Genomic DNA, 13,295 nt, shown 5'->3' with positions numbered 1-13,295 from the left:
AAAAAAAAAAATTACTTTGTTGGGTAGGCCAAATATTTCAGAACATAATATCCCTGGTCGAAAATTAGTAAAACAGGTTCTTAGTCGATATTAAGGAAGAAGATAGCCATCACTGCTATAAATTGTGAAACCTCATTTTTAAAATTTCCGAGTAAGAGCTATAATAAAAACTGGCAGCAAGCTAAATACTTGTAAAATGTATGAGATATTTGGGATTCCTTATTGGGCTCTGTAGAATTATATTTAACTTTTTCACTATTAATTTGCCACCTATATAGCTGTAGTATGGTTGGTGATATTAATGTTAAGTACTCTAGTTCAAAGCAGATTATAGTGGATTTTTAGATCATTATTTTTCACCAGTTTTAAGGCTCCTTTGCTCATTTGTAACTAAATCCTTGGTGTTCTGTGAAATCTTAAGTTTCTTCTCTTGCCTTCATCAGGTCATTCAGGGAATGGTAGGTGGAGGTGATAAAAACATCCATGTTAGAAGGGGCTGGTGCATACATACATAATATGGTAAGAAGCACTTTGGGAGGCTGAGGTGGGAGGATCACTTGAGACCAGGAATTCAAGACCAGCCTGGGCAATATAGTGAGACCCCCATCTTTACAAAAAAGTTAAAAAATTAATCAGGCATGGTGGCATGCACCTGTAGTCCCAGCTACTTGGGAGGTTGAGGCAGGAGGATCCCTTGAGCCCTAAAGGTTGAAGCTGCAGTGAGCCATGATTGCACCACTGTGTTCCAGCCTGGGCAACAGAGTGAGATCTTGTCTCAAAACACACACACACACACACACACACACACACACACACACACAGAATAAGAAACTCATTGAAAATAGTAGTTTGGCAAGATTTCTAATTCCAGCCCTATAACCGTGCAAAATCACAAATGTCCTGAGGACATAAACAGGTAAGGAGGTTGTTCTTAGATCCTGGGCTCCTGATGCCCCAAAATTCCAAAGTAAACTAGTGGGTAATGCTTAGGCTGGATAACTTGAGCATCTTGCTCTAAGATACTCAGCTGTTTTCCAGCTCTAGGAGAACAAAGAGGCTGAGATGATATCAGTCATTGAGTCTCTTTCATAGCTGCTTCTGACCCACAGGAAGAACAAAGCAAGTTGGAGGGGTTAATTCAGGAGCACTCTTTGACTTAACCTAGAAGGTAAGAGGAGGGAAAGCAAACAGGTGTCTTCATAAAATAGAGAAAGAAGGATGATAGAAGCAAATGAATAATGTAAGAGGAAGAAGATTAAATTTTTTATTTATTCTTCTTTAATCCTTGCTTACATGTAGACCTAGCAGTGCCCTAAAAATGCATAGTAGACGCTCTGTAAACATCTATTGTTGCTGGAGATGATGGTTGTTTAACTGACAGCCACTTTCTGCAGTGAGGTTTTAAGTGAATCATCCGTTAGGCAAGTGGAATTGTAGGTAAAATGCATTTGGTAAAAGGAGGATTATAAATTACCTCAGCCCATTAAGTGTTTACATGTTTCTCTGCATAGAGTATGGTCTAATACTTTCATGACATCTGTAGACATTATTGACCTGCTTCTGTTGTAATTCTTTAAAAATATTAACAGCAACGGGAAGAAAAGAAATGAAAGCAATATGGAATGCTGTGTGGTTGGGTAAAACAAAGTAGAGTGGTTTTAAGTTCATTGCACTCTGTTTATCTTCTGTTAAAAGACTAGCTTGCTTATTACTGCAGATTTTTCCTCAAAAAGGGGGGGCTGTATTACAAAGGAGGGAAGCATATAATAAAAGCCTTTTATAGAGTGTAGAATGAGTAAAAGCAGCTTTAGTTCCTGAGGTGGTAAATGGAGAACAGCATTTTCTCTGGGAAAGCACTCTCTTGTGCCTGGCTGGGTGAGCTTTGTCCAGTTGACATCAGCAAATACATATGGCCGTCCTTTCATTCGTGGCCCCAAACCAGAGTGCAGTTAAATTGTTCAGGGACAGCAAATTAAAGTAAGACTCCTTTTGCCATGGTTAATTTGATGTAGGGAAATTTAGAATGAACAGAGGAAGCAAAAAATAAATAAATAAATTGCAAGGTATTTTTCCCTTCCACATGTCTACTATCTTTGTCACCAGGCCATGAACCTTATCAATGGGAGGAGGTTGTGGATGTGATTCCTTTAGTAAGATCTTTTCCTGCCCTGTTTGGAGTCTCTTGTGTTGGGACAAGTGGTCTGACATGGTGTTCTTCAGGGAAAGCAGTTGTTCAGAGGCTGCATGGAGTAAGAAGCTGCTATAGGACATCCATGCTCTCTCATAATCCCTGTCTCATGCTCCAAACAGCAGTGTGTCCACTGCATTTCACAGAGGAGAGAACAGTACCACAGGGTTTGAGTGAGTTTCCCATTGTTACACAGATAATGGCAGAGTCTAGATTCAAACATGGGTCTTCTGAGCAAGATGTTCTTTTAGAAGCAGGTGAACAGTGGGAGCTTATTGACTCTTCTTCCACCAAGGTCTTAACTTGCTTCTGATTCTGTATTGTTAGTGCATGAGTTTTCCACAGCAAATTATCAGACTTGATCCTTTTCTGGGTCATTTGTCTTTACCAACTATTGGTTTGTGTTGAAAAACTGAAAGTTGAATATAAATACCAAGTCAATCTTATGTCAAAACATTCACATATGTGTGTATATATGTATGTGTGTACTCGTATATATACGTATAGATTCTGGCATAATGCATCCCAAGGATAAAAGCAGGAAATTTGGGATAGGGGGAATGGACCAGTGTTTTAATGGATCTTTTCTCTTTTTTTTGCCGTTCTTCCATTTTAGGGAAACTGCTGACTCTTTTATGTTTTTTATCAGTGACTTTGAGGATGGAGTTAGTCTGTTTGACTTTATAAGGAAAGTTCTTTTGAAGGGAAAACTTTTTATTGAATGCCTTCTGAGTACTGGGTTATAAAGAAAAATATATGAAGGTCCTACTCTTGAGTAAAACCACTCTAATGAGGACCCCAAGTAAGTTGACAAGTAACCACGATCAATTATGCTGCTCTGAGTGATTGCCTAGAGCATGGCTGGGCAATGGACAAAGAACAAAAAGACAAGGTTCCTACTCTTTTCCATGTGATAAACTTTTATTAGTCTTGAATGCTTGGCTTAATAAATGTCACTTAGGTTTTTCAAAGTCTTCTCTCTCTCACAACAGAATTTACTGCCTTTTTGGTAATAAGACATCTGCATATTTCTTTATGTATGTATCACATTTATCAAGCAAAATTTATTATTATCAAAATATTAGAGTATAAGCAAATGGTGTGGGTTGCCTTAAAATGTAAACACAATGAATCTTTTCTTAACATCAAGATGAACGGGGATTATGGCAGTAGTGCTACTAGCTACTTTCCATTATTTTTTGCCCATTTTCTAAATGGACTTAGCAGGGTGTGAAAAAGTAAGAGCCTATCATACTGAGGTGAACAACTCTTCAAATTTATATTTTGGGGTATGGAAAATAGATGACTATATATTTTGCAGTCAACCAAATAAAATGGTTTACTTTGCTTGTGTAGCAATCACCATATTCAAATGTTAGTCATGCCTCCACAATTGAAGGGCATTCTCTTATGACTCACTCAGGATCTTTGTCATAATCGTGTGGGTTTTTTTCCTATATAGGGGGAAAAGCGTCATTGAGCTTTGAATGGAATAGCTTTCACGTTTCTCAGAGTGGTGGGGGTGGGGCTGTGTGTGGAGAGTGCATAAAAAGAAGGAAATCTGTATAATAGAAGAATGTCTGCCTTTAAATAGTAAGTATTTATGTTTAGTATTATGTTCTGAGATCAAGTTTTGAAATGCATAAATGTTTAAGTGGCTGATTAGAAGTCGTTTGGGTGAGCTACTGTAACAGTGCATCAGGCGGTTCTGTCAGCTTGCCAGGAACAATGAATGAAAAGAGAATGAGACGGACACTTTCCAAGACTTACGTTTCAAGAAGCAGGATATATGATACTGTTTGCATCTTGGCTCAGTTGTCTATTGTTGAAATTTCTTCCTCTTGTGTAATATTCAGAGATGAAGGTCCCAAAGTATTTTATTTAAAAAAAAATCAATAAAGAAGCCACTTTAAAGAGCAAGATATGCATCCATTATGCTAACTGTTCATGCATAATACATCCACATACATGCAGTTTCTTTGAGACAGAGTGGCAAGTGGTTGTGCCAGAGAAAAAGTAATTACTTAGCAGTTTGAAAGTGAAAATGAGTCTCTTATTAACAGCAATCTATCTAGAAACAAAGAGCAAGGATCTCTGTTCTGATGACATGTGTTTCCATCTAACACACAATACCTAGAATTTGGGGAATGCTGCAAGACAGCTTTGAGGGCAGCTACCACTTCTTTTTTGCCTGTGAAAATTGGAGGGAAAGAACTTTGAATTGGAAGAAAGAAGAACACCAAAAGAGAAAGAGAGTGAAAGGAATTCCATCCTAGTGGGAATGATTTAATGTGTCGTATTCTTTACGGATAAGAGTGTAGAAATCCAGAAAGCACAGTGCTAGCCAGACTTACACAGGTGGAGCAGTAGAATCGTTGATTACTATTAAAAATGAATTGATAGTCCGTCCTTTCACTGTATGCCGAGGACTCTAAAACAGGTAAACAGGTAAATTACACACAGTTCTGATGCTGGGCATGTTTAAATCTTTAACTGTTGTAACTGGACATTAATGAACTTCAAGAAAAATGGTGTAGCGTTAAACTTTTTCAGATTTAGTGGCGTTGTAGCCTCTGCTGTACGTTCCTTAGGAAATGGGTACATACTTTGTTCATTTCTGGTTTGGCAGTATTTCTCACATTATATCGGGGGTCCTTATGAATTGCTTACTTCATTTGTTGATCTTTCGTGGTAGATCATAAGTTTTTGTGAGAACACATTGTCTATTGTGTTCATGTATTGTGCCCAGTGTTTAACATGGTGGCTGGGCTGTGTGAGGCTGTATAAATTTGTTCAGTTCTCAGAGGAAGGAAATAATGACATTCAATGATTATAGTAGATACTTGCTTAAAAGTCTGATTCAGTCAACTGTAATGTACTTGCCTACATATAGCTTGTCCCCTATCTTGGTATTGTGCATATGCGGTGCATATATGTACTTCTTGGGCCCCGAACTGCCCTATGTATAGGCTAGCAACCCTCTGATGCATTTGTGCACCAGGAAGACAAGCATGAATATTTATGTTAGTGGAAGTTAGATACAATTCAGAATGTTGAGGTTTTTCTTGCGTAACATATACGTACAACAGAATATAAAGATGTCTTGGTGTCTATATCAGTTATCTGTACTTCTGCTGAGCCCTTTGAAGCAGACATTTTAATGTTGATGGTAGTTGGATGAATATGTGAGAGAGGGATGAATAACTGAGCTGCCCATTTTGGGGAGTGGGTGGTGCGAGGAAGATACTAATTCACACTGGAAAGGGTATTTCTCTGCAAGTCAGTCTGCCAATCCTCAGAAATCCTGGTTTAGTTTCAGAAGCCAGGTATCTGCCTGAATGAGGTTCAAGGAAGAGATCTGGAAAATAACCAAGGCTTCTAATATTAAGGGCTTTCAAAACCAGCAAGGCCAACCTCTGGTCAATTCATCCCTTCATAAAGAGCCAAATAGAGACTCTAGAGTAGATGTAATGTTATCCAGCTTGCTTACATGAGCCAGCAGTTGTGCCACTGGGTTCTACCCCAGCCTTGAGCTGCAGAGAATCGTTGGGCATCATAATTAAGTGATGTAGGCCCAAGAACATCTGTTGCTATTGCAAAGTCTTCATGAGCAATTCTCACACAAAAAGAAGCAGTTTTTACAAATGGTGCAGCTGCGTGAGCAGGGTAGAGGAAGGGGTGGGATGGGTGAGGGGCTTCTGTGTGGTGTAAAGATGAAACATTCTTCCAAAAAGGCCCGTAATCCTGGCTGACTTCCCTCTGTTGGTAGAATGAGAGAAAATTTGCAAGTTTTTTTTCTGGGTTCACCTAAAAAGATGAAATAAGTGGGTGTTTGGATTTCTGCTTTTAGTAAATGCGTACATCCTCCATATTTTGCTCAGTTCTGGTTCAGAATAAGTAAGCTGCATTTGCAGCATGTGTAGACTCTCCCCACCCCCAACTCACACCCCTTTCAGCATAACAGATGGTAAATTCTGTGGCTGCCAGTTCTAGCATAATGTGGTTGCAGAAAATAGAAAGCAAAGCAACATGAAGACCCCTGATAGAACACAGCTGGGGATGGGAGACAGCTTGTGAATCTGCTGATGATAACCATAGGATTAGTGTGAACACATATAGCTGGACTATAGAAATGGGCTACCTGCATGTTGGAATAAAACTGATGTTGAGACCTGTTATTAACCTGAGCTTGTCTCCCTGGGCCTTAATAGCAGAGAGCATGGACCTAATGTGTTTCTTCTGGGCAACTAGTACAAGCCTACCTAAAATTGTCATGCATCGCATTAGTGGTTGTGTATGATGTCAACTGGTGGCCTTTTTCAGATTTGACTAGATAGAGCACCATTCCTGTTTAATGCTTTTGTCATTCAAAGTCTCACTAAAAACTCTGGCTGTTTGACTGAAGCAAGAATTGAATAAACCTCTAATTCCTTTAGGTAGAGCTTTGAGAGCTATATAGAGGGAACCAAGTGACATTAAGTCGGGAGCAACACTCCCAAGTACCAGATTTTACATGGAGACAGTTTTTTACAAGACATCTCACATTTTTCAGATATGCCAGATTAAGAAACATTAAATTAATTTGAAAGTAAAGCACCAGGTATATTTCACTTGGCAATCATGACTCAGGAGTTTGAGCCTAGTCGGGAACTAGGTTTCTTTTTGTGCCTTATGCTATACTGTGCATTGTTGGAGGAAGGTAGACAGACTGGTAGGGGTGGTGGGGAAGTCCAGAGCAAACAGAAGCCCATTCTAGAAAATGACAGGAACATTCCTGAAACCGCTGGCCAGACGTCTCCTATCATTAAGGGTTACAATGTCTAATGTAGTCCCCTTGGGTTGAGGAAGGAGCTAAGAAAAGCCTATATGTGAATTTAGAACTCTGCTATTTAGAATTTTAAACACCAAAAAATCATAAATGTTGTTGGTTTAAGCTGGAACTACAGACTGTGTTAGACAGAATTATTATTATTTTTTTACAGAGGATGGGGTTGCCACAGGAAAACCTTAATCAAAGAAATGCCTTCTCCTTTAGGAAATAAGTTAGGTCCAGCCTAACTCATTTTGACTGGATGGGGGATCCTGAGTCAGGATTTAGTAACCAGATTTGCTAATTTAACACTGTGTACTTGCTTCATGTTCTCTTGCCAGAATACATTTACCCATATGAGCAGGGACAGTATGACATTTCAGTGGTTCTTTAGCGACTAAAGGGGAAAACTGAACTGCAAGCTTCTTACTTTGTTATTTTTAAAATATTTTGAAAGAACAGAAAAGGGCAGAGGATAGTATAACAAATACCCATTGCACAGAGCTGTTACTTCCCTTGAAATTCAAAAACAAGGAATGCAGCAGATACAACTGAAAGTTCTCACCATTTCTCATCCCATCCCCCTCCCTGTCTCCTAAGAGACAACTACTGTCATAAATGTTATATATTTCTTCTCATTTCATATTTTTTTTTTTTTTGAGACAGAGTCTCGCTCTATTGCCCAGACTGGAGTGCAGTGGCATGATCTTGGCTAACTGCAAGCTCCGCCTCCCGGGTTCACGCCATTCTCCTGCCTCAACCTCCTGAGTAGCTGGGACTACAGGTGCCGCCACCACGCCCGGCTAGTTTTTTGTATTTTTAGTAGAGACAGGGTTTCACTGTGTTAGCCAGGATGGTCTCGATCTCCTGACCTCGTGATCTGCCTGCCTCTGCCTCCCAAAGTGCTGGGATTACAGGCATGCGTCACTGCACCTGGCCTCATTTCATGTTTTTATATATACTAGATGTATCATAAAACATATATAAATATATGAGATGCTTTTGTGCATGTAAGATATTATTTGATATATCTGATATATCTTCTGCAACTCATTCAAAATGATTTTTTTGTTTTTTTTTTTTTTTTTTTTAGACAAAGTCTCTCTCTGTCATCAGGCTGGAGTGCAGTGTCGTGATCTTGGCTCACTGCCACCTTTGCCTCATGGGTTCAAGTGATTCTCCTGCCTCAGCCTCCCGAGTAGCTGGGACTACAGGCGTGCGCCACCACGCCCAGCTAATTTTTGTATTTTTAGTAGATACGGGGTTTCACCATGTTGGCAAAGATGGTCTTGATCTCTTGACCTCATGATTGCCTGCCTCAGCCTCCCAAAGTGCTGGGATTACAGGCTTGAGCCACTGCGCCCAGCCAACATGATGGTTTTTAACATATATGTTGATACATATGGCTTTATTCATTCATTTTCACTGCTCTGTAGTGTAGTATATGAACATACCATGATGTATTATTATTAAAAATGTGGAACATTTTTGTATATGTTATATATTACTAGAGATTCTCTGGGTATATACATCAAAAAGTAGAATTGCTGAGTCATAGGAAAGTATGTATTAAATTTTGATAGAAGTTTATTTCCAAAGTAATTATACCAATTGACACATCCATCAGTGGTCTAGGAGAGTTCCTGTCTCCCGGTATCAGATTGTTTTCAGTTTTTGCCAGTCCAATAGGTGAGAATATCTCATTGTTTTAATCTGGATTTTTCACATCTGACATCATAATTTTTTAGCTGTTGAAAATTGGAATTAAGACCATCCAAAGGGATGAAATTCCAATATATTTATCTGGCAGGTTAGCAATCAAATATAATTTAAAATTGTGCTTTATTCATAAGGCACTCTTAGGGAGTAAGGTGTTCCCAAGATATTACATTTTAAATTACTACTCTAATAGCTAGAAATTACTTTCTAATGTTTTAGCTACTTGTGGTGAATATCTTGTTATATATCCCTGTTTTATGAAATTCAAGATATACTGAATTCAGTCCTTGTGATAATAAACATTAGGTTTTTTAAAAAAATTCATTAATGCTTCCAGGGCCTGTCGATACTGGAGATACTTGTTTCTATACCAGGTACCCTAAAAGGTCCTTATGCTCTAATGGTTATTTTTGCCTTTTATGGTCTTGCCTCCCAAAGTCTTTTCAGTGAGTTCTCTCAGCTTTTTAAATTAAAAATCAGTTTATATAAATGATGATGTGCTTAGTGTGGAATATTTTATCTTCTCTCCTTTTAATTTGGTACCTTCCTCTATTCAGAATTCTGAGGACACATGGATCATGTTTTCTTGGGTGAGAATGTGTGCCATGTGGCTGTCTCTTGCCCTCATGCAGTAGTCTTTTTTTTTTTTGAGTCAGAGTCTCACTCTGTTGCCCAGGCTGGAGTGCAATGGTGTGATCTTGGCTCAGTGCAACTTCCACTTCCTGGGTTCAAGCAATTCTCCTGCCTCAGCCTCCCAGGTAGCTGGGATTACAGGTACCCACCACCACGCCTGGCTAATTTTTGTGTTTTTAGTAGAGACAGCATTTTACCATGTTGGCCAAGCTGGTCTCTTTGACCAGGCTGGTCTCGTACTCCTGACCTCGTGATCCTCCTGCCTCGGCCTCCCAAAGTACTGGGATTGCAGGCGTGAGCCACCACGCCTGGCCCACGGTAGTCTTTCCATTCCCTCCCAAGTATGCACCAATGTTCTGGATAGTTGAAACTGTTTGGAATCAGACCTGTAGATGAGTGACTATGTACGGCATTAGCCAACATAAAAAGAGGTACAAACATTCTCTTAAATCATGAATATATTTTAACTCAAGGATGTTAAATTGAGCTGTTACTGAGGAGATAATGAGCAGGAAGGTGACTCATATCTTAGAAGGTCTGAGAAAACTGGCCAGATACAGATGGCACAAACACCATGCTGGCTGAGCAGTACCAGTTCTGTATCACCATTGATGCTTTTCAAAGGTTTTACATTTTGTTTTGTTTTCAGAAAATTGCTGTTGTTTGTAAGTTTGCTCTTGCTTGCCTTTTCAAACTTAAAATTTATGATTGAAGTTTAACATTTGTTTACCTCTCTCATTTCAGTGTGACAAAATTAGGCAAGAACGAGATGAAGCTGTTAAAAAACTGGAAGAATTTCAGAAAAGTACGTAAGCATTTCAGTGGAATTATTATAACACATATAGCATGTTGGGGATTATGTGAGTAGAAACATACTCTGTTTAGTTGCTAATATCCTGGTCATACAATCAAGAAAGCAAGACTTCTTTCTATTTGTCCAAAAATGCTCAGGCATCACTTTAAGTTTTAAAGAAATGGAATAAGCATAATTGTTTTATCAAGGGTGTTAGAAAACCCTGTACTTGTTATAAAACAGTTTAACTATACATAAAAGTTAAAGGAGAACAAAAATGACTTGTTCGCTCCTTGAAAAAGGCTAATGCTAGTACTTTATAGTCATTCCTTGTTGGTCTTTTATTTGTGTAGTAAAAAAATGTAATCATGCTTTGAATTCAGTTTTGCAGCCTGCTTTTTTCAGTAAACAGTACTTATGGTCATATTTTGTATGTCAGCACAGATGTACATCAGTTTTTTTTTGTTTTATTTATTTATTTATTTATTTATTTATTTATTTTGAGTTGGAGTCTCGCTCTGTCACTAGGCTGGAGTGCAGTAGCAAGATCTCAGCTCACAGCAACCTTCACCTCCTAGGTTTAAGCAATTCTCCTGCCTCAGCCTCCTGAGTAGCTGGAACTACAAGTGTACACCACCATGCCCAGCTAATTTTTGTGAGGGGTTTCACCATATTGGCCAGGATGGCCTCGTGATCCTCCCACCTCGGCCTCCCAAAGTGCTGGGATTACAGGCGGGAGCTCCTGCGCCCGGCCTGTACATCAGTTTTAATTGTTGTCTATAGTATTCCATTATAGGATAGTACCATAATGTGTTTAATTATTCTTTCACTGATAGATTATTCCTGGTTTTTAGCTATTATAAATAATGCCATGGCAGGTATTCTGACACATCTTTACAGTAATCTAAATAGTTCCTGAGGTTAATTCATAGAAAAGGAATTATACTGGAGATCCACTATACGGCATTGTGCCTATAGCTAATAATACTGTGTTGTATACTTAAAATTTACTAAGAGAGTAGATCTTATGTTAAGTGTTGTTACTACAAAATAAAATAAGTAAATAAAGAGGGCAGAAGGAAGCTTTGGGAAACGATGGATAGGTATGCAACCTTGATGGTGGTGATGGTTTCACAGGTGTATAATTATTCCCCAAACTCATCATGTTGTATACATGAAATATGTATGACTTTTTACATGTCACTTACTTATACTTTATAATGTGGTTCAAAAATAGAGAAAAGGAATGATAGCTTCATAGAACTTAAACATTTTTAAGAGTGTGAATGTTTGAAATAGCCCTCTCACTGAAGAAAGTCACATTCCCACAAAAGCTGTACTTTCCAAATTTTTGCTGTTTTTTTTTTATGTGATGTAAATCTGTTATTTATCCCCTAAGACAACATAGCTGATCAGACCCAGAAGGATCAGATGGAAATATGTCGTAGGCAAAGGCTCAGACCGTAGCAGGGAAAGTGACCCCCTTCCCTGGAAGCAAGGCCTTTCTCCATCGTTCTGCAGATGCTCTATCAGTCAGGGTATTTGATTATTTATAAAGAGTTGATTTGGTAACTACACAACAGAACATTTTATTCTAGGTAAAACAGCTATACAAATGAAGCATTATGGTTAAATTTCAACAATAAGTTTATTTCAGTGTCTGATTGTAACAGAGAACATCCAAGGGGAATCTTGCTGATATTACCTGTCTTTGGAGGCCAGTATGCTATGCTAGAAATACCTCTTATTTGCAAATGTGTGAATTCCAATTATATGGTACTTTTTAACTTATGGAATGTATTTACTCTGAGTCACATCTTAAAGAGTTATACCATTGGTGTTGTTACCAGTTAATATGCCTGAATTATTGATAGTGGATTGGTGTGCAGTGGAAATAGTTCAAGTTCCTTATGATTGGACTTATAAAATATTTTGGTCTGGGTAGGCAATAGGGACTTTGCCTCCTGCATTATGCAAAACCAGAAGCAACATTCCCCAAAATCAATCTTCAAAGTAACATGTCAATTCTGCTTTCATCTGCCCTTGCTCTTTTCCCTTTCTTTGTCTCTTCCTCTGAATATCTTTGATAGTTTTAAAAATTTACATTTTTCCTTATGAGCAACTCAAATTAAAGCCTGAGGGGGCCGGGCGCGGTGGCTCAAGCCTGTAATCCCAGCACTTTGGGAGGCCGAGACGGGCGGATCACGAGGTCAGGAGATCGAGACCATCCTGGCGAACACGGTGAAACCCCGTCTCTACTAAAAAATACAAAAAACTAGCCGGGCGAGGTGGCGGGCGCCTGTAGTCCCAGCTACTCGGGAGGCTGAGGCAGGAGAATGGCGTAAACCCGGGAGGCGGAGCTTGCAGTGAGCTGAGATCTGGCCACTGCACTCCAGCACTCCAGCCTGGGCGACAGAGCAAGACTCCGTCTCAAAAAAAAAAAAAAAAAAAAAAAAAAAGCCTGAGAGGATTGACTGGAAGATTAGTACAACTGTCTGTATTGTTGTATGCATTTAGTTTTTACCTTTGCTAAGTGTGTTTAATTAACTTGAGGTTTGGATGTTAGGAAAACAGAGTGCTAATTCTTTTTTGCTTACTCTCTTGGTAACTCACAGAACAGCAGAGTGCCAACTCTTTACTCAGTCTCGAAAGGAGAGAAAACGAGGACTTGGCCGGGCATGGTGGCTCACGCCTGTAATCCCAGCACTTTGGGAGGCCAAGGTGGGTGGATCACTAGGTCAGGACATAAAAGCATCCTGGCTAGCACGGTGAAAACCCCATCTCTACTAAAAATACAAAAAAAATTAGCCAGGCATGGTGGCACGTGCCTGTAGTCCTAGCTACTTGGGAGGCTGAAGCAGGAGAATCGCTTGAACCTGGGAGGCGGAGGTTGCAGTAAGCCAAGATCTTGTCTCTGCACTCCAGACTGGTGACAGAGTGAGACTCCGTCTCAAAAAGAAAACCCAAAAAACGAAAAAATGAGGACTAAGAAAACTTTAAATATTTGTCAGAAAACTGTATCTAGGATAAATAATTCATGGCTTTTGAGCAGAGGGTAGCATTTCAGATTTGGAAGGCAGTAGGCAGTATTTTTATCACCAGTGAAGAGCATTAGTTTGTGTGAATCCAAGTTTCTGCATTAATAAAATTGG

The 13,295-nt window shown here is 39.2% G+C and overlaps 1 protein-coding gene across 4 annotated transcripts in view; it reads left to right on the top strand.

Annotated features, from left to right (window-relative positions):
• SHTN1 (shootin 1) overlaps positions 1 to 13,295 on the top strand; it is a 124,334-nt gene that overhangs the window by 31,079 nt on the left and 79,960 nt on the right. For all 4 annotated transcript variants that reach the window (XM_017871255.1, XM_017871251.1, XM_017871253.1 and 1 more), the window contains exon 3: positions 10,095 to 10,155. In XM_017871255.1, the coding sequence (XP_017726744.1) occupies positions 10,095 to 10,155 (61 nt within the window). The remainder of the gene's footprint in view (positions 1 to 10,094; positions 10,156 to 13,295) is intronic.

The sequence above is a fragment of the Rhinopithecus bieti genome, unplaced genomic scaffold, assembly GCF_001698545.2.
Source record: "Rhinopithecus bieti isolate Rb0 unplaced genomic scaffold, ASM169854v2 scaffold_5982, whole genome shotgun sequence".
NCBI lineage: Eukaryota > Metazoa > Chordata > Mammalia > Primates > Cercopithecidae > Rhinopithecus > Rhinopithecus bieti.
The sequence above is the reverse complement of the archived record's forward strand: the minus strand, read 5'-3'. Positions and strand labels throughout refer to the sequence as shown.